This window comes from Glycine soja, chromosome 1, assembly GCF_004193775.1.
Source record: "Glycine soja cultivar W05 chromosome 1, ASM419377v2, whole genome shotgun sequence".
Classification (NCBI taxonomy): Eukaryota; Viridiplantae; Streptophyta; class Magnoliopsida; order Fabales; family Fabaceae; genus Glycine; species Glycine soja.
In genome coordinates, this window is record NC_041002.1 from 524,752 (window position 1) to 551,677 (window position 26,926).

Here is a 26,926-nt window from a genome sequence, read left to right on the forward strand (position 1 = left end):
GAGTATTTATTCCCAAAGTACACCTGTTTGGGCAAACTTCAGGGAAGTCGGGTTCTCACACCCCGACTTCCGTTCTTCTATTTTTTTTTTTTTTTTATAAAAAAGTTTTTATATTATTAAAATTAAATATTATATTATATAAAATTATTTTTAAATAATTTGAAAATTAGTTATTTATTAAATTAATTTATGTAATATTATTTTATAATTTAATTTTGTTATTAAGAAAATGATATTATTAAATTTAAGTGTTTTTGTTATATTATTTAAATTATTTAAGATATTTTTTGGTGAATATATGTTTTAAAATTTAAATTTTGTATAATAATATATTTATTTTAGTAAATATTTATTTTGTATAATAATCTGAATTTTAAAATTTTTAATTTAACTATTTTACTAAATATAATTAGTTTGTTTATGTTTTTAGATTTAATTAAAAATGATAAAACTAAAGCTTTTAACAATTTATTTATATAAGAACATTATACTACGTCATCAATAAAATATTTAAACAATGACATTTGTCTAAGGAAAAACTAAGATGAGGATACATTAGGACAATTATTTCTGCTATGACCATGTTGCCGACAAAGTCCACATTTTTTTCTACTTGCTCGTTCATTTTCGTCTTCGTCCATCTCAGTAGGAATGCGAGTTGAAACGGGACGACCCTTTACAGTCCTCTTTCTCCTTGGATCAGGACCCCACTGATCTCCTTCATATTCTTGCCACATTGATTCGTGTGGCAATAAACCAAAGGAGTTGTCGTAGATGTGCAAAATGTGTTGTAAAGTGAATATCATCGGCACATAGGTCATGGGATCAACATTGACAGATTTACAGGCAGCCATGACGTGAGAACACGGTAAATGTTTAGCCTGAAATTCACCACAATCACACTTTTGGGATTGTAACATTACTCTAAATCTTCCAGGTGGTCTGGGTGTTTCAAGTGGGGATTGAGTCTCGGTTATAATAAAAGTGTGATTGTGTCTGTCGAATTCATTTACAATGTGTGTATTAGATTCTTGTTGACCACTATTGATTGCATCGAAGACGACTTCAGAATACTGTGAGCCGGAGTTGATCATTGCCTGAGTTTGTCGACCTCTATTAGCAAAGAGTTGTGCGGTCTTGAAATAGGTCTCCTCAACCAATGATGACACCGGCAAATGTCTTGTGTTTTTTAACATGGAATTAACAGACTCCGACAAATTGGTAGTCATATGTCCCCAACGCTTCCCCTCATCAAAGCATTGTACCCATTTTTGTTTGGGTAATTGATCAAGCCATTCAGCTGCACTTGGCTTATTCGCACGAATATCCCCAAGATGTCGCCAGTGCATCTTCTCTGTGTATGCGTACCCTGTAAATATTTAATCAATGTATTATGTTATAAAATTTGATTGAAAGAAAATTATAACGAATAAATAAAATAGATTCTCACCAGCCAACATAAGTGGTTTCTTTAAATGTTTGCAGTTTGAGTTACCACGAAGAAAGTTTTGTGCAATGTGGCGCAGGCAAAAGAAATGGGATGTGTCCTGGACCCATAAGTTACTTGGGTTGTTGTAGGCACTTATAATTGAGGGGTGTCGGTCTGAAATAAGAGAAATGTTAATTTGCGGAGTAACATGTCTTCTCAAATTCTTTAGAAAAAACCCCCAAGCTGAAGTTGTCTCCCCTTCTACAATGGCATAGGCAATCGGGAAGATATGGTTAGCTCCATCTTGTGCGGTAGCTATCAACAGTGTGCCAGTATACTTTCCGTAAAGCCATGTACCGTCTACTTGTACAATGGGTTTGCAATATGCAAAACCATTAATGCATGGACCAAATGACCAAAAGACACGTTTAAACAATCTTTTGCCCGGTACTATTTCTCCCCCCTCATACAAGGATTCTGTTTGAGCAGCGACCACAGTCCCGGGAACACAAGATTGCAAAGCTCCGAAAAGTTTTGGCAGTTTGGCATATGATTCTTCCCAGTTTCCATGAATCATCTCCAATGCTTTTTGCTTTGCTAACCATGTCTTCTTGTAGGATGGGGTATAATTCATGAACGTTTTAATCTCTGCAATCAATGTCTTGATGGAGACAGTTGGGTTTGTTTTGACAATTGGTTGGATGATCTGTGCTATGACGTGTTTGTCGAGTTGGCGATGATCTTGTGTAAGCATCGGCATGAGACAAGTGTGATGACCTCTGATACTCTTGATAATCCATTTGTTATGCCTCTTTGAATTGCATGCGCCCAAGCTCCATGTACAACCATTTTCATGTAACTTGCAGACGAAGTGTAGCCTTCTTTGGTCAGAGTAAATTGTTCTGCAATCAAAATGATTTCTGATGTTGTATTCTTTGATTGCTCGAATACATTGTGATTTGTCATCGAAGGTCATGCCAACCTCGAGTACACCGACTGATGGTTGTACATTGTGTTGCTGATGAACAAAATGGGGTCGATCAATATAGTGTGGTAGGTGGTCAAAGTTCAAGTCTACTGGACACCTAGGTTGCTGATATTGCAACGGAGGTGACGGAGGTGTCGTTGGTCTGCCAACACCCTCGTCATCGGTTTGGTCATCACTTTGGTCATCGCTTTGCTGATTGATGTGATCAAAGAATTGTTGATCCTCATCCTCAGTAAAATCATCCATGTTTTCATGATGAAATCGTATAATAGGATCTTCGTTAGCAATGGGATGTTCATCTCGGTTTGATGTTTGCGTTTGTGGTAGTTGTGAAGGTGGCGTAAAGGGGGATGAAGGATGGTTTTGTTGGTCAAAGGAGGTTTGTTGGCCATGAAAAAAGGAATCATTCTTGGATAATATTTGTGTGTATGAAGTATAAATGTCAAAGGGGTCTTGTGATTCAAGGTTGTTGTATGAAGATACTGGATTATTGAGGTCTATGTTGTTGTACGGTAACTGTTGTGGAGGCGGTAGTTGTAGTTGTGGACATGAGGGTTGTGGAGACGATGGTTGTGGTTGAGAAATAAGCTCAGTAACAGCATAGAATTCGGCAGAATTCAATTGTGGATTCTGGATAATTGTTTCCATCGCGCCTCTAAGATCATCATTGTCGAATAGTTGAGCCGAAATAAAACGTGTCTGACCGAGATGAATTGAAATAGGGACACGAAATAACAATTGAGCAACTTGTTCAGTTGCTCGAGTAGGAAGACGATTGTTAATTTTTCGAATGAATTGTGTAAACGTAATAGAACGACTGGCGTAAAAAAATATTGGGGTCGTACATTGGTACGTCGATCCTTGAACTGGATCGTCTACAATGTGACCACTGTGGTAAATGAGGGTCGGAATTTCTTTAGGTGGAGCCATGGTGGTGCTTATGGGATATGGGTGGAAATGGTGTGAGAGTTACAAATCGAGTTTTGTTTTGTGAGAAAATTGTTGTGTATGATATGTTGTTGTCAAATGGTGATATTATATATAGGCTGAGAAAGTTTAGTACCAGAGTTAGATTGTAATGTTAGGTGGGATAGTTAGATTGGAAGGTTAGGTTGGCAGAGTTAGTTACGAGGGTTAGATGGGAGGGTTAGGTGGGAGTGTTAGATTGGAAGGTTAGATGGGAGAGTTAGATTGGAAGGTTAGGTGGGAGAGTTAGTTACGAGGGTTAGATGGGAGGGTTAGGTGAGAGTGTTAGATTGGAAGGTTAGGTAAGATAGTTAGATCGGAAGGTTAGATGGGAGGGTTAGGCAGCAAAGTTAGTTACGACGGTTAGGTAGGAGAGTTAGGTGGGACATTAAGTGCATGTGAGTAATTTAGTGTACACATGTGAGTGAACAGTATGCAACCTCACACATTAATATACATGACAGACTGTTCGTTTAATCATGATTGTTGACCGCAGTGTTCTGTATCGCATGCCAAGGTCACATGGATTGTTCAGAAACATGTTAATGGGATAAACATACGCATGTGAGTGAACAGTGTGCAACACCAAACTTCAAAGCATCTCTGAAATGATGCATATGTAGACTATTATTACTGAAGTAAATTAAAAATAACAACTTCAAAGCATGCAACAACTACAACTAGATAATAAAGACGGAGAAAAACTTCAATGCAATACAACAACAAAATATGTTAAATTATTCATTCTAATTTCATGGTATTCTCCAGCTTTTGCTCCATGTCGGCCCAACTTAGGTCATTAACTTGAGTAGGTGATAATGAATTATGAACATCAACTTTAAGTTCCATACATATTACACTTCTCATATTGAGAAATGTATGAAACATGCATGAGACACCTTCTTCGTCAATAATTTGAATTGCCCTATATTGAACTTCACCATTTAATTGATATACAGGACAACGATACCAAAGGGTATTAATTATAGGCGTAACACCATTATCTGTAATTGATGACTGTATTGCAGTGATTATATTTGGCAGCGTCATTGTTGGATTCAAGAGTAACGACTTTGTGTTGTCACCTCTGAAAATTGCATTTGCACTTGAACTTTGAATGATTTCACCATTGATATAAACGTACACACAAATAGGCTCAGACCTCATTGCTAGCCCTCTCTGTTTTCTCTCACAATTTGATTAGACACAACAGTGCAAAGTATTAGGTGACATGGTAGGTTTATATATGCAATCAATCACGGGTCCATGGTTCACGTGAATTAGAATCTCGATGCATCACAGTACCACAGTCGTGTTAATGTGCTTTGGAATCTCGAGGCCTTACAACGAGACAAAATATAAATGTGGTTTGGAATCTCGAGGCATTACAATTACATTAAGTGTAATGTTGAGGCCATGTGAAATGTTGAGAACAAAGCTAATGCGGTTATCGTACGCATGTGGGTGAATAGTGTGCACGAAAATGTCATTGGTTCACGTGCATTAGAATCTCGATGTGTGACAGTACCACAGTTGATGTTAATGTGCTTTGGAATCTCGAGGCCTTGCAACGAGACAATTTATAAATGTGCTTTGGATTCTCGAGACATTTATAATTACCTTAACGTACGCATGCGGGTGAACAGTGTGCACGAAACTTTAGTGATTCACGTGAATTAGAATCTCGATGCACCACAGTACCATAGTCATGTTAACGTGCTTTGGAATCTCGAGGCCTTGCAACGAGACAAATTATGAATGTGCTTTGGAATCTCGAGGCACTACAGTTATCTTAAGTGTATTTGTGCTTGCAAAACTGAACATAGTGTAAATAATAAATAGATGAGAGGTGCATGTCAATACCACATGTGCATCACCCAACTTCAAATTTTATATCATTTGTATTCGGTTTACCATTTGACATCATTCTCATGGATGATAAACCTCTATTGCGTCATCAACATGTTCATCGTTCACGTACTACGATTAATGAGTTAATCACTTCCTATTACCATACAATACCTGAACCAGAACCACAAATTATACCATTATTATAGTCTACCGGGTTCCAACATATTGCCTTAATCAAACAGTGTAAAATTGATCCTGCATTGATCACTGCATTGGTTGAACGATGGAGGCCTGAAACACATACCTTTCACCTGCCATGGGGAGAGTGCACCATCACACTCGAAGATGTTGCACTTCATCTAGGCATTAGAGTCGATGGTCGTGTTGTGACTGGACCTAGCTTCTTACATTGGGATGAGTTATGCCACGAGTTACTAGGGGAAGTCCCTCCCGAAAATGCACGTAAAGGAGCCGCACTGAAGCTAACATGGTTGCTAAACATGTTGCGCGCACCATTGCCTGAAGAACCAACAACGCACCAACTACAATGCAGGTGTAGAGCTTACATAATGTACATGATTGGCGGTGCTTTAATTCCTGATAAATCTGGAAATAGAGTTCATTTAATGTATTTGAACCTATTACGTGATTTGAACAAGACAAAAAAATATAGTTGGGGTTCGGCTTGCTTAGCAAACCTGTATAGAGAACTATGTCGAGCATCATCGGAGGTTGGTAAATCTATGGGTGGTTGTGTCATACTATTGCAGCCATGGGCTTGGTACCACATGCCTTTTATTGCACCAAGAGTCCCACGACCAGAAACAACTTTTCCACTGGCTAAAAGGTTATTTACATATAGCGAAATGTAAATTTTTTTATTTCAATGACGTGTATTATAACATTACAATGAATACTGATTATGTATGTTTTACATTTTAGATGGAGTGGTGGTAGATTAGAATATAGGGCCACACCGCATGGTGACTTAGTCGGATATAGGTCTCGTATAGATCATATGGAGAGCCATGAGGTATGATACTATCATGATCTGCACCTTAAATATAAACATACATACTAACATGTTGCCTTGTTGGCATATATTTCAGTTTTCTTGGATCCCATATAGAGGATTTGAAGAACACCTACCCAGATGTGCATATAGAGACATGGAGATTTGGTCTGCATGTACTGCAATTATTTGTTTCTCGATTGTCGAATGGCATCAAACAAATCGAGTGAAGCTACAGTTTGGACTACAACAAGATATCCCTGTTGATCCCATGAATCTTGATTTACTTCACCAAATTGACATGCGAGGCAATCATTACATTGATTGGGTGGAATATCATGCGGAGTGGATTAATATCTGGAAAAACAAACACAACGATATTTTAGCTGGTCAATGGGTTGAAGGAATAGTGACACATACACCAACGTACATGGAATGGTATAGAAAAAACACTACTTTGTTCTTGTCTATTGAACAACAACTACATGATCCACGCACAACAATTACACAAAATGTTGCAAGGTCAGGTGTTGAACAAACACATTTTGAAATTCCACATCCTCAGTCAATGTATTCTACTCCTTCACCTGTTCATCAAACTTTTGGCCACACTGGCGAGTCAGTCACCGCAACCACCCATGAATGGATGACCGATTTATTTGGCGTCGATTTCAATACACCAAATTCAGCGGCATCATATTTAGCTACTTTACAACAGTTCGATGCACCGCATTCGTTAGGAGAACAAGGTGAAAGTTCTTCAGCTGCAACAACCAACATTGAAAATACTAACATAGAACAACAACATGATCATGACGTGGAAGAACCAGTCATACTGGAAAGAAGAAATCCTCGACGTAATCGGCGTCCACCACCTTGTGGGACTGGTCATCGTCTTGGTCATTGAACGTCAGAGAATCCAAAAAAAATTATTTAGTGCACCAGTTCCATCGACTAACACCTCAAAATACAAGTACAAAATAAAAAAAAACTATGATTTGGACCCTTGCAACTATGTTTAAGAGCCCATGTTCTGCATTTTTTTAAAATTATGTCCAACACATTAATAATGTTTGTGACTCATTTTTTCTATAGTTTGAACGTCAAAGAATCCAAAAAAAATTATTTCGTGCACCAGTTCCATCGAATAGCACCTCAAAATACAAGTACAAAATCAAAAAAACTATGATTTGGACCCTTACAACTATGCTTAAGAGCCAATGTTCTGCATTTCTTTAAAATTATGTCCAACACATTAATGATGTGTGTGCCTCATTTTTTCTATAGTTTGAACGTCAGAGAATCCAAAAAAAATTATTTCGTGCACCAGTTCCATCGACTAGCACCTCAAAATACAAGTACAAAATCAAAAAAACTATGATTTGGACCCTTGCAACTATGTTTAAGAGCCCATGTTCTGCATTTCTTTAAAATTATGTCCAACACATTAATGATGTTTGTGACTCATTTTTTCTATAGTTTGAACGTCAAAGAATCCAAAAAAAATTATTTCGTGCACCAGTTCCATCGACTAGCACCTCAAAATACAAGTACAAAATAAAAAAAACTATGATTTGGACCCTTACAACTATGCTTAAGAGCCCATGTTCTGCATTTCTTTAAAATTATGTTCAACACATTAATGATGTGTGTGCCTCATTTTTTCTATAGTTTGAACGTCAGAGAATCCAAAAAAAATTATTTCGTGCACCAGTTCCATCGACTAGCACCTCAAAATACAAGTACAAAATCAAAAAAACTATGATTTGGACCCTTGCAACTATGTTTAAGAGCCCATGTTCTGCATTTTTTTAAAATTATGTCCAACACATTAATGATGTTTGTGACTCATTTTTTCTATAGTTTGAACGTCAAAGAATCCAAAAAAAATTATTTCGTGCACCAGTTCCATCGACTAGCACCTCAAAATACAAGTACAAAATCAAAAAAACTATGATTTGAACACTTTTTCCATGGTAATAACGTCAAAAACTTCAAAAAAAAAAATATTCGTGACACACTGCAATTTTCACAAATCAATTTTTTTTACTCTGAAATTATAATGGACTTCTGCTGCATCAATTATCAGGGATAAATCACAGTCGAAATTGACAACACTCGACAATTTCTATAGGTCTCTAAAAAAATAAATATCTCACCAGTAAAACTGACATGACATGCACTACTCAAATTTTTTTCACTCTGCTAATTATAATGAACTTATACTCCATCAATTACCAGAGATAAATCACAGTTAAAATTGACAACACTCAGCAATTTACACACGTCTCTATAAAAATAAATGTCGCACTAGTAAAACAGACATGACATGGACAACTCAATTTTTTTCACTCTGATAATTATAATGGACTTCTGCTCCATCAATTACCAGGATAAATCACAGTTGAAATTGACAACACTCGACAATTTTCACACATCTCTAAAAAAATTAATGTCGCACCAGTAAAACTGACATGACGTGGACAACTCAGTTTTTTTCCACTCAGTTGTTGTTTTCACTCAGCAATTTGCACATTATGGACCCTTGTAAATATGCTTAAGTGTTCATTTACCCGTTCATCTAAATGCACAGTTAACTAGTGACTCACTCAATTATAACCAAATTCTATAAATACCACTACAGCTAAAGACATTCGTAACAATTTCAAATTTTCATCTCAATCCCTACCACAATGTGTCACCTAACTGCATATGTTTGTGTTTACTACGACGGCCAAATTTGCAATACTAATGAGGGCACCACCTTCGTTAGTAACAACACAAAAACTTTCATGGTCGACAAGGTCATAACCATTACACAATTGCTTGAACTTGTTCACCAAAAACTAAACATTGACCCAGAACAACATATCCAACATCTCCATTTTCGGTGCCCTATATTTGAGTCAGGACAACGTTATATGTACACATCTTTTATTCTGCGAGATGATGCTGATGTTCGACAAATGTTCAACATTTTTGACAACAATCCATCACTACCATTTGTGGAGTTATTTGCCATAATCTGTCACAATAATGACCCACCAGGCAACCAACATGGCTCAACCTCTAATCTTGAGGACTTAGGTGAATACGAGACTTGTTGGCTCAAAAACCATGATAGTGATACGGACTCCTCTTCCGGGCCCGAAGGAAGTAACCTGTCTCCATCCCACGAACCTATATTCAAACGGGATTGGTAATCTACGGATCATTCATGTCTAAGTTATTTCTTCTTTGAGATTTTCATGTAATGTCTTATGTTTGTCTTCAGTTATCACTTTACGTATTGAAATAATTTTTCCTTTAAATTTAAATTAGCAATTTTCAGTTTACCCACTTTTACTGCAGTAGTTGACATGGTAACATAACTGTCAAAATTCACAATACTTTGTCATTTACACTACACTGTTTTTAAAAATTCAATGTCTCATCGACAAAACTGACATGAAATGGACAACTCATAATCTCTTTATTTACTCTGAAAATAACTATGGACATTTGCTGCTTTAATTACAAGGGAAAAATCACAATCCAAATTGACAATACTCTGCAATTTGCATACGTCTCGAAAAATTAAATGTCTCACCTGCAAAACTGTCATGAAATGGACAACTCATAATCTCTTTATTCACTCTGAAAATAACTATGGACGTTTGCTGCTTTAATTACAAGGGAAAAATCACAATCCAAATTGATAATACTCTGCAATTTGCAAACTTCTCTAAAAATTAAATGTCTCACCTGCAAAACTGTCATGAAATGGACAGCCCATCATCTCTTTATTCACTCTGAAATTCATCATGAACGTCTGTTGCTTTAATTACATGGGAAAAATCACAGTCCAAATTAACAACACTCTGCATTATGAGCTGTCCATTTCATGTCAGTTTTACAGGTGATACATTTAATTTTTAGAGACGTGTGCAAAACTGACATGAGATGGACAACTCATAATCTCTTTGTTCACTTTGAAATTATAATGGACGTCTGCTACATCACTTACTAGGGAAAAGGAAACATTGGATTCCAATACACATCAACGTGGCAGAATACTCGTACAACTATAAATAACACAACACAGACACAATACAAACACACAATCTCACACAACATAATTTCACAAACCAAATTCAATCTTATTACTATGTCATTTTTGGGAGAAACAAGCAGTCAGACCATTACTAACTCCAGATTAGCTTTCATTTTTCCAAATGGATCAATCAGTTACAACCAAACTGGTGTTTATTTTCAAAGTCTCATTCCAACACCAATGCGAGTTCCTAACAACTGTTCTTTTGATACACTCAAGCGTAGAATGCACAACACCCTTCAACTAACCAACGATCAATTACTGGATGAAATCTACTACCGACAGCCATTCATAGATGCAGGTCAACAATATTTTTTTCAATCTTTACAATTGAAAAATGATGATGATGTTTACACAATGTTAATGTGCAATGACCAATACTCGTGTGTTGGTCCTATAGAATTATTATGTACCATTATTAGAACAACGGATGCTATACTCAACCTGCTTCAATCAACCATCACTCCTACTCATGATGCAATTATGTATTACAACGGGAAGTGGAACATACCACGTCAAGGTGAGTTTTTGGGTTACTCCTTTACTGGAACTAATCCAATAAGATTTAGCATTCCTTCGGGATGTGGCATGGAGAAACTCAAGGATTTAATCAAACAAGTTACACCTACAGGGGTTCCCCCTAATGGAATTCACGGATCACAATTGGTTAAACGATTATTCTTTCGACAACCAGGTCATTCTAAGTATTCCGAAAATTTGATTGAATATGACATAACAGAATTGAAAAATGATGAAGACGTGCTAAAAGTGTTAGCACAATCCAACTATTGGAAATGATTCTGCACAATAGAAATTTTGGCTATTTTTAGCAAACCAGTAATCTAAATAGAAGAAGACATGTATTCTGTACAACATATTTCATATCCTCATTAGTTTTGTTATGTTTGCATTGTAAGTGTAATTTTTAATATGTTTCATTATTGTCGAGTATCATTTCAGTTACTGTAATTTGAGTATTTTGTCTATGACTGATTTGTCATATATTTTTTTGCGGTGTTTTTCTTACTGTATTTTAATACTACTAACTAATTTTATTATTTTTTAATTACAAGAACATACAAAAATTAACAAAACATAAATTTAACTACACAGTTACATATAACATAAATAAAAAATTATACTCTAATTTTATCCAATTTTTATATTTTTCTTTATATGTATATTTCTCTTTACAAAAAATTATAAAATAATATTACATAAATTAATTTAATAAATAAATAATTTTCAAATCAATTAAAAATAATTTTATATAATATAATTAAATTAAAAATTTTAAAATTCAAATTATTATACAAAATAAATATTTACTAAAATAAATATATTATTATACAAAATTCAAATTTTAAAACATATATTCACCAAAAAATATCTTAAATAATTTAAATAATATAACAAAAACACTTAAATTTAATAATATCATTTTCTTAATAACAAAATTAAATTATAAAATAATATTACATAAATTAATTTAATAAATAACTAATTTTCAAATTATTTAAAAATAATTTTATATAATATAATATTTAATTTTAATAATATAAAAACTTTTTTATAAAAAAAAAAAAAAGAAGAAGAACGGAAGTCGGGGTGTGAGAACCTGAAGTTTGCCCAAATAGGTGTACTTTGAGAATAAATACCCAAAGTAGTGTATTTTGGGAAAAGAATAGAGAGAGCGTGTACTTTGATAAAAAAAACCGCGTTATATACAAGGACAAAAATAGCCATGCAATACTTACGTGGGATCGTACTGACCTTATCATTATATCTATCATCTATAGTTCATATATCACGTCAAGTTTACAGTAATTTACAAGATTCAACTAAAGTTTTAAAGTGAAAATAATGTCTTATTTATATTTTCAATCAAGTATTTTCTTTTTAAAAAAAGTTAAACAAATTTAATTAAAGTCTGCTTGTTTCAGTTTTCTAAGTGATTTTTTTAAAATAAATTTTTAAATATTTTAGTAAGTTTCAAAAATTAAATTAGAAATAAATTTATTTTTATTATTTTGAGAAGTTATTTTGAATAATTTAAAAGTATAAGTATAAATAAATTTAAAATAGAAAATAATTTTCATACTCACAACTAAATAAAAATTAGCTTCTACTTTTATAAATATCTAAAAGATAAATCACATTTTTCATACCATTAAAATCAATTTTATAATCTTAAACAAACAGCCTTTGATCTTTTTGTTGATTTTTTTTATCCAAACCTCTTAAATACTCATTTTCCATTTAAAATACTTATAAATTGAATCAATTAAATTATTTCAAACCTTTTTTTATGAAATAAAATATCCAATTTCACCAAACATAAAAAATCTCAAAATCTTCTCTCTATAATAAAAGTTGACTAATATAATAATAATAATAATTTGACAAGCTATATAATAATTTTTTATCTTTTAAAATGTGTTTTAAGACGATATGTCCCAAAACAAAGGATTAATATAAGGCTTCACACCTAAATTAACTCATTTTATATATTAATTAAAGAGGTTTTAGGGAAATAAATATAAGAAACACAACAATAATCAACAAATAAAACATAGAGAAAAAGGAAAAAAAAGACATAAAAAAAATATTTCAAGGTGACAGTTTTTAATGGACACAATGCGTGAAATTATCTAAAACTTAACTTCAATTTTTAATTATTATGATTATTATTTCATCATATGTTTTACTTACAACTTTGGAATTCACATTTGTCAATTAAATGATTGGACTTTTATTGAAATAAGAAATTGTTTAAACAGTTCATAAATCATAATATGGAAATGAAGTTTGATAAAAAAAGAGTTACTCAATTCAACTATTCAAGTTACGGGTTTTAAATAAAAATAAAGATTTGGAGATTTTATAGTAAAGAAAAAAAATTAAAAAAAAGGTTTTGATTGTGTTGTATGCTGACTAAAGAATTAATGAATTTTCCGTTCTGTAAAAAATAATAACTAAAGAATTTATCTTTAAATTCGAATAAAAATTATTCATAAATCAGTAATGATCGATAAAGAAATTAAAAGTACAATTAAATAAATTTGACTATATAATATATAATAATTATAATAATGCTTCTTTCTCTTATATATGACTTTGGTTTACATATAGATATCTTCTCAAACTATTCTATATATATTATGATGGCTCAATGAATGCAACAACAAGAAAAATGTACTTGATCTACAAAATACACATGTTATGTTATAAATGACTAAGCGAGATGCTTAAGTATGTTGATATGAGTTTAATTTTTTTATCATACATATAAAAAAAAATTATTAAAAAAGATAAAACGCACTTTAGTAATCTTAAAGTTTTAATGTTTAGTCTCATGATTTTTTACTATGAAATATCTTGAAAAGACATTTTACTTTGATAAAAGGTTGCTAGCTAGTAATTCAATTTCAGGGTGCAAGCATATTGGTTAGCTGCAAATAAAAGGTTTTGGCCATTCCAGTTGTTTAAAAGGAACAAATGCAAAGACATTTGACTTTGATGTCATAAATAAGGAACCATGACACAGACGGATTGTTGTCTGACCTGGATCAACGTATGAATTTGATCCTAACTGTGCACGCAAGCATGCTTCGATTGAGTGTTGATGTACAACAGGAAAATGACGTGGAAAAGATATAAAAATATTATTTTTATTACCTATTTAAGAGAACAAATAAGAAGGGACTTTTTTAGACTAAAAAAAATTCTTCTTAAATTGAAGTAAAATGGAAGAGAAAACTCTATTCTTTCATTTTTTTGTTATTTAAAAATTAAATATTTCTATAACATAAAAAATTAAATAAATAATTTTGAATTTAATTTTATACATTGTTAATATAATGATTTTTACATTCTCAATAATTTAGAAATTACTCTAAATATGATCATAATTTTAATTCACAATTGAATTAATGATAGTGCAAAAAAAAAATAACTATTGCCAGTATAATATAATTAAATTCAATAATTTTGTGAGAATAAAAAGAATAATGAAATATTAATTTAAATTTTTTCCTTAGTATAAAAATATTTTTATACAAATTTTGTTAAAAAATAATTTTACTGCAAACTAAAAAATTAATTTATTATCAGTTGTCAAATTCTTAAGGTTTTTCAAACGTTATGAGCTTGCCACGTGATTATGAGATGGATTCTTTGAAAATAAAGATTGATTCATTGACTGTAATACAGCCACGTGACAAGACCAATACAATTACGTACGCAGTTGCATGGTCTGGGTTACGAAACTATATAGCTCCACTCACAATCAATTTAGTGATCATAACAATTTCATAAGATTTTCTTGTATATATTCCTAGCATTTTGGTTTCAGTTGCTTTCCATAATAATTAAGAAGAATGGTCGTTCTCATCGAGCAATCAGAGCTAACAAGACCGCAAGCTGAGGAGAACAATGATGATTTGGTATTGGATGGTGGTTTTTCCTTGCTCAAATCACCTTCACATGTTGGATTTACAGTCCCTGATATCAATTCATATGGTCACTCCTTCAGGTCTCCGTTCAATTGCATTGGTTACATTTTTTATATATAGATTTAGTTCTTTTTATATAATTTTCATGGATGGGCTAGTTTGATGCAATCCCATGCAAGGTCACAACCAAATAAGACATTTATTTTCTCTCTCCAAAAACAGAAATTATTATGATGAAAGCGAAAGGAATAAGTCTGTGGAGGAACTTTACCGACAACAACACACGAATCAAACATATGAATTTGTAAGCGTGTTTGATTTCAACAATGTCAAAGAATTGTGTTTATTTTTATTTTTATAGTATGTTATAATTATAACGCTTTACATTATAATATTATCAAATATTAAAATTTTAAACTAATTAATGTCATATACCCAAATTAATTTTATAATGACTTCTTAAGTAATATCTTATATGTAACTAAATTATTACAGGCTAAGAAGATGAGAGAGGAATATGGGAAACTGAATAAAGTAGAAGTGGGTATATGGGAATGTTGTGAGATGCTTGATAAAATTGTGGATGCAAGTGATCCTGATTTAGAAGAATCTCAAATTCAGCATGCATTGCAGACAGCTGAAGCTGCTAGAAATGACTACCCTAATGAAGACTGGTTACATTTGACCGCTCTCATTCATGGTGCGTACACAATACACATAAATACTAATTCTTAATTATATTGCTTTCAACTATATTTACATACTTGCATTGGGTGCCTACGTAGTGTTCAAAGAAGCATAATTTCCACTTAAAAAAGAGAACAATTTCATTTGAAAATAATTGATCTTGACTTGATTGTTTTCGTCTATTTACAGATCTCGGAAAGGTTCTTCTCCTTCCAAGTTTTGGTGGGCTTCCTCAATGGGCTGTTGTCGGTGAGAGTTGCTGACTAATTAAACATATTTACTCACAAATGATCTCCAATTAATTTCTCGGCTATGTGATGGACTTTGTACAAATCTTCTTCTTCTTCTTCTTCTTCTTTTATAAAAAAATTAGTATGTCAATGAGGAACCAATATAGCTACGATGACGATATATATAGTTTTCATGATTTGAAAATTAGAGCAGATTTGGTACTAGTTTTCCATGCATTGCTAGCTTTTGAAACAAGAAAAATCATGATATGCACGTATCTAGCTACTGACAAACGATGAAAAAAATGATCATTATATATGTGTTGCAGGAGATTCGTTTCCCCTTGGTTGTGCTTTTCATGAAGCTAATACTCACTTCAAGGTACATACTTTCTAATTTTCTCAATAAATGAAAACTTGTAAGTGACAAATATTTGTGATTTCATATTCAGCTCATCACAAATATTTGTTCCAATTGCAGTACTTCAAGGACAACCCAGATAGCAACAATCCAGCTTATAATACTAAAAAGGGCATATATGATGAAGGATGCGGACTGGACAATGTAATGATGTCATGGGGACATGATGAGTACATGTATTTGGTGAGTCTATGTAAACATGGAGAGATATCAATTCGACATCCCATACAAATGTTAATGTTATGCTAAAATTTTATTGAGACAATAATACTGTAGCATGTTATGTATTATTCGTGATCTAATATATGCACAAACATATCAACGCACTGAAATCTATATATGCAGGTTACTAAGGGGAATAACACCACTTTACCGTCGGAGGCATTGTTCATTATTCGATATCACTCTTTTCATCGTACGTATTTTTACCCAGTACGTTCTGCAGTGAACTAATATATGCCCTTGTCAAATATATATAACTAACAATAATATAACATGTGATTTCCAATTTACATATAATCTTGCAGCTTTGTACCAGACAGGAGCGTACAAACACTTGTATAGTGAAGAGGATGTTAAGAACCTCAAGTGGCTAGAAATATTTCAGTAAGCTAATTATTTTTGCTTTAGATTTTAGCATATCAGTTTATATCTTGTCTTCAACTTAACGTGATGAATACATAATGGAACTGATTATGTTTCTTATAAATTATGTGATACGAAACACAGCAAGTATGATCTCTACAGCAAGAGCAATGTGCTAATTGATGTTGAAAAAGTTAAGCCATACTATATGTCGCTCATTAAGAAGGTGGGCAACAAAACTTGTGTGATGCCTGTATCTTAAGTTAGATATACTTTAATGGAATAAAATATCCTTTTTGTGTTATCTTCATTACTAATTTCTTTCTTCTTGGGTTTTGCAGTATTTCCCGCCAAAGCTCATATGGTAAATCTGTCTAGAAATACTAGTAACATATTTTATAATGTATTTCTTTTTAACACATTTTTTACTATTATCTGAAATTTGTTTAAAGTTATAATATTATATGAGTCTCAGTGAGCTCTATTTATAATTTATAATTTATAATGAGTTTGAAATAATAGTATAGACGTGTATTTAAAGAAGTGTGTAAAAAATTGTATTACTTGCCAACTATCTTAAATATTGAATTAAAGGCAAAGGAAAGTGGAGATGAACTGCAGGGACTGTATCAAAATTATCATTTATTTGCTTCTTTTTTAAATTGTATCCTTAAGGATTGAATTTCGTATTATCAATTAATGTGTAATAACGTATATGTTGTATCTATTGTGGTCTGTTGCATGATGTAAAAGTATATCGTTTGATGATTCAGATTTTTATTCTCAATTTTAAAAATAGTTAGTTTTAATTTGGAAAACCTTACGCAAGTTAATTATTTTATGAGTATGGCATCAATGATGTTACTTTTCCCATAGAATGGGAATAAGATGAACATTGACTTCATAGGTGGTTAACTTTATAACTAGGGGTTTATCAGATAAAAATGAACTATATCTATATAATTAAAGGATGCTTGTATTCTCGTTAGGGGTGCTTCGAACTTCATCAAAATAAATTCAATAATTTCATGACATGTTTAATTCCTTTCAAAAATTCGTTTGTACACTTAATTATATTATGTCTGAAAATAAGTTTTCTTAAAAACAAGATCAAAGTTCTTTTTGCAAACTTAGTTTACAAAATAAAAAAAACTCCAAAATTAAGTTTGTTAACTTTATCCCAATTATGCACTGAGTCTTTGTTTAATTAATTAATTAATTAATCAGTTAATTAATTAATTAATTCAAAATAAAAAATTAATAAGTGAAAAAAGTTCTAATTAAATTCACTAGTTTATATGATCAACTAGAGCTTGAGCTATATGGTGGAGAATTGAAGTAATATATGCGAGGACACAAATTTTAACTTCAATGTGGTCATTGTACACACAAAAAATCAATCAAAGCTCAATTTCATTTTCTATCATATTGGGGAAAGGAAACTAAAAGACATCCGATCACAATACAAATAAAATAGCGGGAACTAATGAAACATTGACAACTATATGAAATCGTTACAAGTAATAATAAAATGAGTTAACTTTGAGTATCATTTTTAGGAGTCAAAGGGCGAAAATATCTTAATTCATAGAATCAATTCTCATTGATATAAAATCATGGATAAAATATTTAAATTTAAATTGTAGTTCGTAATTTTTATTTAAGTAAATTTAACGAAACAAGTTTTAGATCTTGAATTAATTAAAAAAGGAATTGAAATAGTATCCTAAAATGGATAATGATCATTATTTTTGAAGGAAAACACTGATACAAATTTAAGAGTTAAAAAATTGAAACAAATTTTTAAAAGATAAAGGATCAAAATGAATTTTAATAAATAAAAAATAAAAAACCAAAAATATACTTTAACGTTTTTGATATATTGGTTAATAAAATGAATTTTAATAAAAAAAAGTAAAATCCAAAAATGAATTTTAATATAAAAATAAGAAACCAAAAATATACTTTAACGTTTTTGATATATTAATTAATGGTTGCACCTACGATATTTTACTATGTTTTACCAGCCCACACAAAATAGTTCGGTATTAATTTTGTCTGCATAAAGATTTCTGAGTTATTTGGGCCAGGGTACCCTTAACTTAAGTTTGCACAATTACAGGACATTTGGGTTTACGTAAATGACTTTTGTCTTGGCGAGTTACTATTGACACTACTAGTTTTACTAATGGCACTATCCATGTTGGTGCACTTTAACCATATCCTGAAACTGCCCCCTAAAAATTGCACAGTGATTGTGTTTCCTTTGTGCAATTGGGAAGTGAAAAAAATCACAACAAAACTATGTTTCCATTGTATAAGTGTACAACAAAATCATGCTTTCATTGTTAATTTTTTCACCACCCAATTGCATAATGGAAACACGATTTCGTTGTGTAGTAAAGATAACACAATGGATTCATATTTCCGTTGTGTTATTTGATCCTACCCCCAATTCTACAACAAAATTATGCTCCCGTTGTAAAAATTCCCCCCTTTATGACAAATTTATGATTTTGTTGTTTTTTTTAATAAAAAAATAGCTTTTCTAAAAGTAAAGTTTAATGTTTTTTTATTGTGCTTTAACAACCATATTTATGACAATTTGACAAGTTCGGAGTTTCCTTGTAAAGCTCGATGTAATTTGAACGATTGATTTTGTCTGTGTAACCTTGGTCACTACTCATTATGGACTCACGAGAGAACAATACAAGATAATAATGAATATGAGTAGTCCAAGGAAGCTTAATGCATTGTGTTGAACAATATCTTTTGCTATGGTTGTGGTTGTGTCTCTGCCTTTGGTTGTGGATGTGCCTGTGCATATGGCTTTGGTTGTGCCTCTGCCTCTACCCCTGCTACATGTGGTTGTTGCGTCGAGCCAAGTCTGCATCATGACATGCTGATGCAATCACACGTCGCCTTTGTGCCTTAACATCTAAGACATATGCAATACGCTTTGTGTGAGCCATCTAAAAAAAACAAATAAAATTAAAAAAAAAAACAAAAAATCATTTCACAACAAAAATATGATTATGTTGTGTTATTCATCAAATAACACAACAAAATCGTATTTTCATTTTAGTTTTTGAAAAACAACACAAGAAAAATACAATTTTATTGTGTTATTAGATGAATAAAACAACAAGTTCACATTTCCATTGTAGGGTATTTCAAAACAAAAGACAAACACAACCAAAATATAATTTCGTCGTGTAGAAACACAGTAGAAATGTATAATGCAATCTTTTTCATTAATTATGTCATTTAGATACGGGCAATTTTTATTATGAATTCTGCACTAAATCTGAGGTAAATGCATCATGGAAAAGTCCAAGGAAGTTGTAGATGACAATTTTTGTTTGGTTTCTTAGTAATAATGGTAATATTAAACTAACGGGCTTGTGTACGTGAGCATGCCAAAATGTGCTACAGAATCTAACCATTCATAGAAATTAAAGGAAAAAAGTTATTATGTAAATCATAAAATAACAAAAAATCATATACAATATAAAATTTTACTTTCAAATGAAATATTTTTATTTTAAATTTCTTAATCAATATCCTTAAATCACATTTGTCCTTTTTTTTATTTACAAAATTTGTTGACCGCATGAAAGTGGCTTTGAGTCTTTGACTATAATGTGTTATGTATAAAGATATGCACTTCAGAAGAAAAAAAATTGCAAAGAGAGGCTAGTAATTTTATATACTACTTCGTTGAATAGAAATAATAAAATAATAGGTTATAAACTTTAATAAATGGGTTTAACTGAACAGTTTTGTTTTTAAAGATTATTTTTTTAAAATTTTGCACATCATCCTAAAATATTTAAATAACCACAATTAAGATAATTTTTAGTAGTTTTTCTTTAAATTGTCCCATTTAAAATATTTTTGTTCTGATGTTTTGTTTAAACCTTCACAACAAAGATAATTCACGACTTTTGAAAATTAGGAGGTAAAATTTATGAAAAAAATTCTGAGAGAAAAATTTGTTTACTTTTAAGAGCAAAATGTAATTAAATATTATAAATCATATTTGATATTAAAAGTTTCTCGATTTAAAAGAATATAAATAATTAATAAAAAACAAATTCTAAATTACCTAATCATAATGATTTAATATCACACCTTAATTTTTTTTGTGTGTTTTTTATACTGATAAAAAAAGAATATGTTTATACCAAACTCGAGTGAATCATGCTTCCAATTTCCAAACCCCAACGAAGAAATCATGGAATTTGTTGCTTTCACGCAATTAGTTAATTGAAAAAACATCTGATCACAATAAATTTATCTTAAAAACATATCTAATACCATACCATTCCATACAAGTGTAATTTTCTTTTATTAGTCTTCACTGAACCTGGACCTGAACCTAGATACTATCTATTATTTCAAAAATATCCTGAACACCGATAACTTTTTTGGGTGGTTGCGTTCATCATGGTATAAATTTATATTATCCGAAAATATCTTGAAGAATAAACACAAACAAATTTTATTTGATGACATAACGCCACGTGAAATCTATGCATTAACAAAAAACAGAACTTGAGAATGATATCAATATAATATTAACTATTAAGGATTTAAGGGTGTGCTTCCAAATCCAATCCAATTCATGAGTGAGGCACCCAAACCCGACTCATATGAACTGAACTGAGGTGCTTGCATTAATATTATCATCGTCCATGTGGAGCCCTCAAAACAACATCATGGATTCTCCTTTGTTGTCACAAAACCATGTTTTGCCCAACAAACACACATGGAAAATGATCCTTTGTGCTATCGTGGCTATCACAAGTCAGTTCCCTCCTATTTTCTTTCTATGGGACTTTTCTGATTTTATATTTATTTTGCCGTATGCTCTTAATTCTGAAATACATGAAGATGTTGTTTATAGTGAATCAATTGGATGTTTATAGCATCTTAGTTCTTGCAATTCAACACCAGATTGGGCTTAGAATCAAAATATATAATCACCCACTTGCTTCCGTTCACACTGTTCACTATATTCATGCCAGGGAATGTCAAAAAGGATGGAGTGATTTAGATACATGAATTTTCAAGTGATTAATTTTGGGTAAAATAAAAAACAAAGAACTTCATTAGAAGCACGGTAGTGTAAAAGTTTTTAATACTGTTGTTAAAGTTTTAAAAAACAGTAAGTAACCGCGATTTGGGCTGCAACATCAAAGACTTCTTTGGCTCTCCATGACTGCATCACAACCGCAACTGAAGCTGCATTTGTCTGTAATTTTTGTAATGTCAAAGATCGTGAGGAAACTGTAATAATTTAAAACCTTGTGTCATGTAATCATGAATTTTTTTTTGGGTAACAATGTAATCATGAATTGGTGTATAATTGGAAATTATTGACTTTTTTTTTATATATCTAAGGTAATTTGTAATTGGTTGAGAGTCTAAATTTTTTTACACGGATGGTGTATCAAAATTAAACAAAAAGAATAAGTTTACAAACCCCAAAGATAACTTCGAAGAACAAAATTTGAAGTATAGTTCAAATCTACTAATTTTCTGGATGAAGATTGTGTGAACTGAACATATACTTAGAAAGATAAACTTTTTTGAACAGCTGCCAAAAAGAATAAGAAACATAAAATCTGGTATAGATCCTAGAAAATGTACATCTTAGGGAGGGTATTGAACTTTTGTGCCGCAACATCTGCTTGACACTGATGCAATTTGATCATCATATTAATATTGATAAACCATATCTAATAATGCTTAGCACAATTCTTTTCCAGTTGTTGGACTAGTAGTCAGAGGCAACACTAGCTATGGAATACTGTCCAGAGCAGAAAAATATAATGATGGAATCGCAACCAATCAGGGAGATATTGTTGAATCAGAGGTGGGAGTTGTTGCAACTGATGATTCTCGGTGTTCTACAATTGGTGTTTCAATGCTTAGGCAGGGTGGACATGCTGTTGATGCTGCAGTGGCAGCTGCATTATGCATTGGTGTTGTTTTCTCAGCATCAAGTGGTATAGGAGGTGGCGCTTTCATGGTTGTTCGATCTTCTTCAACCTCTCAAACTGAAGCTTTTGACATGAGAGAAACTGCTCCTTTAGCTGCTTCACAGGTTTGAGGTTATCTCTTTCTGACAAACAATTAAAGTTGTTAAATCTCGTGGTTGACATTACTAAAGCAATTGGACCAAATTAACATTTGCTTTTGAGATATCAGCCAAGATTTGCTTCTACAGATTACTTGGACATGTTGAATGCTAGCAAATAATATTGATCATTCATTTCCATTCACAGAAATCTACAATAGCGCAACTTATGTTTGTGTATGTGTGTGAATGTCAACAAACAGAATATATATCAGAACAATCCCAAAGATAAGACCTTAGGTCCATTGTCAATGGGAGTTCCTGGTGAATTAGCTGGCCTTCATGCAGCCTGGTTGAAGCATGGACGATTGCCGTGGAAAACCTTGTTCCAACCAGCTATAGAACTTGCTGAAAATGGTTTTGTAGTTACTCCTACTCTTGGGGAGTACATGGCTGGTGATGCAAATAAGATATTAGATGATCCTGGGTTAAGAAAACTATATGCACCCAATGGAACTTTGTTGAAAGCAGGGGATGTGTGTAGAAATGTTGAACTTGGTCGCACCTTGGAGGTTGTGGCAGAGCAAGGACCACAAGCTTTCTACAATGGAACCATTGGTGAAAATTTAGTCAAGGATGTCAGAGATGCTGGTGGGATTTTAATGATGGAGGATTTACGCAATTACAAGTTGGAAGTAACAGATGCAACGACTGTGAATGTGATGGGATACACCGTATATGGAATGCCACCTCCTTCATCTGGAACACTTGCTCTTTCTCTGGTGGGTAGATTCCTATCTTTTCTATTCTACATGCTATTTCCATGTTGTTCTGTAGAAATTGTGTCACTATCCTCTTTTTCATGAGTCTATTACTGTATATATAGAAATATACATGTATGTTGGTTTGGTTCTAGGATTGGAACATGTCACACTAAAAGCTTATGCAGTTAAGCTATCTAGTTTCATTAGTCTAATGCGTGAATGAATTTTATATTTCTAATACAACAAAACCTGGGGACCAACATTTAATATCAACACAGAATGTTGCCACAATTGTTTCTCATGTCCTTTTCTTTTTGATTTTTAGTTGTATGTCGGTATATTTTGATAATTGTTATGAACAGGTTCTGAACATCTTGGACAGTTATGGAGGTCCTGATGCTGCAAGGGGAAATCTTGGTCTACATCGACTAATAGAAGCTCTGAAACACATGTTGGCCGTTCGAATGAACTTGGGTGACCCCAACTTTGTAAACATTGATGATACTATATACAAAATGCTTTCCCCATCTTTTGCAAAAGATATTCAGCACATGATATTTGATAATACTACTTTCCCTCCAGAGTACTATATGAACAGGTGTTATATACTAGTGGTGATTTGAATGAAAGCACTCCCTTTTTCTAGATAAGTTGCAAAATCACTAGGTTGTTAACAAAAGGTTATTCATAACCATGTTGGGCAGGTGGAGTCAACTTAGAGATCACGGGACAAGCCATATGTGCATTGTGGATGCTGATAGAAATGCTGTATCACTAACAACAACTGTAAACAATCATTTTGGAGCCGGGTTTCGTTCTACTTCTACTGGTATCTTGGTCAACAATGAGATGGATGACTTCTCTACTCCCACTGATATATCCCCTGATAAACTACCTCCAGCTCCAGCAAATTTTATTGAACCAAACAAAAGACCATTGTCTTCCATGACTCCTCTTATCATCACAAAGGTATTGCTTATAATAGTTCTTCCCTATACTAGTAGTCTGTTTGGATGAGCATTCAAAAAATTAATTGTGAATGAAATTGATTTTCAAGTGATGTGATTTATGTTTTTTTCAATGTTTTTATTTTGAAGGCAAAGTTAGTAATAAAACTCTCTAAAAAAAAAGATTTCTTCAACACAAAAGTTATTTAAAGTATCTTCAACTAAAATTAATTATGGACACAATCAATTCCTCAACATGAAGCTAAATATGTGCAAATTTACCTAAAATTACATTTATTTCAAAGTAATTCTGAGTATTCAACAACCAAGAAAAGAATAATTAAATCTTTACATTTGGAGAGTAAGGATTCTTACACATGAACATTCTCTTGCAGGATGACCAGTTGGTTGGGGTACTTGGAGGGAGCGGTGGAATGAACATTATTGCAGCAGTGGTTCAAGTATTTCTTAATCATTTCATCTTGGGAATGAAACCCTTGGATGCAGTTGTGAGCCCAAGGATCTATCACAAGGTACTAACTAATCTAATCTTTATTCAGATAGTTTCTTGATGTGTGATGCTCCGACTACAATCTAATTTGGATTTTTATCTCATGCAGCTAATGCCAAATGTAGTGCGTTATGAGAACTTGACTGCTCATAATGGCGATCACATTGAGCTTTCAAAAGAAAGTAGGCTTTTCCTTGAAGAGAGAGGTCATCAACTGAGTGGGTCTGAAGCACTAGCAGTCACTCAGCTTATTGTCCAAACTCTCAAAACGCCTATGAACATGAATAGGAAAGTTGGTGAAAACACCAAATCACTTACAAAGCATGGTACTCTAACAGCAGTAAGTGACCCTAGAAAGGGTGGATGTCCAGCTGCTGTTTAATTATATTGTTCGAAACAAAATCCAATTTTTTTAGCCATTTTGTATCAACACCATCCAGGACAAAAAATAAAACAATTTGATCATCATTCTTCAAACAATTGAAAACCCGATGAAACTTAGTTTTCTGATATCGTAGTTTATGCACTTAGAGGACAAGGTGCACTGCCGGGTTATATACATGCACAAGGTGATCGACAGTTCAGAGTTCCCATTGTCAGGGGTCTCAACTTTTAAAAAATCTGAAAAAAAGTAATTTATTAACTTCATTTACCATAGCTTCACAGTGGTTTTACGCCTTCACCGCGCTTCACTCCTTCAGAAATCTATTTTTCCTAATCTCCCCTCAAACCCATCAACTACTTCTCTCACTTCAATCTTTAATCTTTCTCTCACTTCATTTATCAATTTCTCCTCTCCCAATTTTAAGAGCAATGACTCTTAAAATTCTTCATCTAACGTTTATAATTTTTAGTTATTTATTCTTCCTAATTATACCCACAACCATGTCAACAATTTTTATCTTGCCTTCTTCCCCTTCTCTCATCTCAAGTTCGTGGTGGCTGGTGTAATTTCGGTACAGTGACTGGAAGTAGTTGACATGGGTTTGAGAGAAAGATTACAGATTGTGAAGTGAGAGAAGTAGTTGATGGGTTTGAGAGGAGATTAGGAAAAGTAAATTTCTGAAGTAGTGAAGCAAGCGTGAAGGTGTGAAGCCACTCTGAAGCATTGGTAAATGAAGTTAATAATTTTTTTTTTCATATTTCTTAAAAGTTGTGAGCCTCCTCACCTGAAGGATAGACTATCTCTATGAAGCACAGACACTTCAATCCTTTGTTGTGTTCGACACCAACACATATCTGTGTTCATGTTATTTTTAATTATTTTTACATGTCAGATATCCGTGTCAGTGTTTCATAGGATTATCTTGCACATGTATATAGCCGCCACTATTTGTAATTGGTGTGAAAAACTTCAACTTATTGATCATTAATTAAGGAAGTACGGAACCAAATTCCAAACAGAATGCTCTTCAACACTTTTCGACTTTCTTTTTTATACGAGAGAAATATGCATTTTAGTATTAGCTAAAGATAACTTTCAGACATCCAAGCGGAAGTTCATTAGAAGAAAACCAACACTAGTGACAACAAGACCAAATACTACAACCAAAGACAAAGCAAAACCGTTTTCCCCAAATTTTAGATTGGCTACGCTTCTAGTATCGTCGATAACCAATTGATATACAACAAAGAGCCTGTGCTTAGTGTGTCCGGATATTAGATCTCACATATTCCAATAAACCCAAACAGAAAAGCTTCTCTCTTGATGAGCGGACGTTTAATGTGTAAAAGTTAAAAAATAAATCTAAACACACCAAATGACTGCAACCAAAACCTCATTCATCGTATCATTTGGTTTAGGTGTAAAGACACATTAGGATGCAAATCATCTCCTTTCTTCACTTTTAAACTATTCTCATGGTATTTGCATTTAAGGACTCAAGCTCCAGCGTTCTACATT

The 26,926-nt window shown here is 32.6% G+C and overlaps 3 protein-coding genes across 3 annotated transcripts; 2 read left to right on the forward strand and 1 right to left on the reverse strand.

The window, feature by feature from the left end:
• Positions 1-446: 446 nt before the first annotated feature.
• LOC114407448 lies at positions 447-2,824 on the reverse strand. The gene is made up of 2 exons (XM_028370553.1): positions 1,451-2,824; positions 447-1,369 (listed from the first exon to the last, which is right to left on the reverse strand). The coding sequence occupies exons 1-2, from the start codon at positions 2,661-2,663 to the stop codon at positions 540-542; spliced, it is 2,043 nt and encodes a 680-aa protein (XP_028226354.1). The 5' UTR covers positions 2,664-2,824; the 3' UTR covers positions 447-539.
• Positions 2,825-14,632: 11,808 nt separating this feature from the next.
• LOC114407457 (inositol oxygenase 2-like) lies at positions 14,633-17,441 on the forward strand. The gene is made up of 10 exons (XM_028370564.1): positions 14,633-14,873; positions 15,016-15,097; positions 15,289-15,493; positions 15,670-15,729; positions 16,040-16,092; positions 16,192-16,314; positions 16,477-16,546; positions 16,659-16,737; positions 16,861-16,942; positions 17,058-17,441. Exons 1-10 carry the CDS (start codon positions 14,719-14,721, stop codon positions 17,082-17,084), a joined length of 936 nt encoding a protein of 311 aa, XP_028226365.1. The 5' UTR covers positions 14,633-14,718; the 3' UTR covers positions 17,085-17,441.
• A 3,812-nt stretch (positions 17,442-21,253) lies between these two features.
• LOC114407468 (glutathione hydrolase 3-like) lies at positions 21,254-25,533 on the forward strand. The gene is made up of 7 exons (XM_028370576.1): positions 21,254-21,525; positions 22,491-22,828; positions 23,065-23,583; positions 23,928-24,163; positions 24,270-24,534; positions 24,908-25,045; positions 25,133-25,533. Exons 1-7 carry the CDS (start codon positions 21,414-21,416, stop codon positions 25,403-25,405), a joined length of 1,881 nt encoding a protein of 626 aa, XP_028226377.1. The 5' UTR covers positions 21,254-21,413; the 3' UTR covers positions 25,406-25,533.
• Positions 25,534-26,926: the final 1,393 nt, after the last annotated feature.

Bases quoted from the DNA above. Each gene is read 5' to 3' on its own strand.
- LOC114407468 (XM_028370576.1), top strand. From the start codon at position 21,414: ATGTGGAGCCCTCAAAACAACATCATGGATTCTCCTTTGTTGTCACAA. The intron at 23,584-23,927 runs GTGGGTAGATTC...TGTTATGAACAG, and splicing joins GAACACTTGCTCTTTCTCTG to GTTCTGAACATCTTGGACAG. The intron at 24,164-24,269 runs GTGTTATATACT...CATGTTGGGCAG, and splicing joins CCAGAGTACTATATGAACAG to GTGGAGTCAACTTAGAGATC.
- LOC114407448 (XM_028370553.1), bottom strand. From the start codon at position 2,663: ATGGATGATTTTACTGAGGATGAGGATCAACAATTCTTTGATCACATC. The intron at 1,370-1,450 runs GTGAGAATCTAT...AAATATTTACAG, and splicing joins GAAACCACTTATGTTGGCTG to GGTACGCATACACAGAGAAG.
- LOC114407457 (XM_028370564.1), top strand. From the start codon at position 14,719: ATGGTCGTTCTCATCGAGCAATCAGAGCTAACAAGACCGCAAGCTGAG. The intron at 15,098-15,288 runs GTAAGCGTGTTT...AAATTATTACAG, and splicing joins CGAATCAAACATATGAATTT to GCTAAGAAGATGAGAGAGGA. The intron at 16,738-16,860 runs GTAAGCTAATTA...TACGAAACACAG, and splicing joins AAGTGGCTAGAAATATTTCA to CAAGTATGATCTCTACAGCA.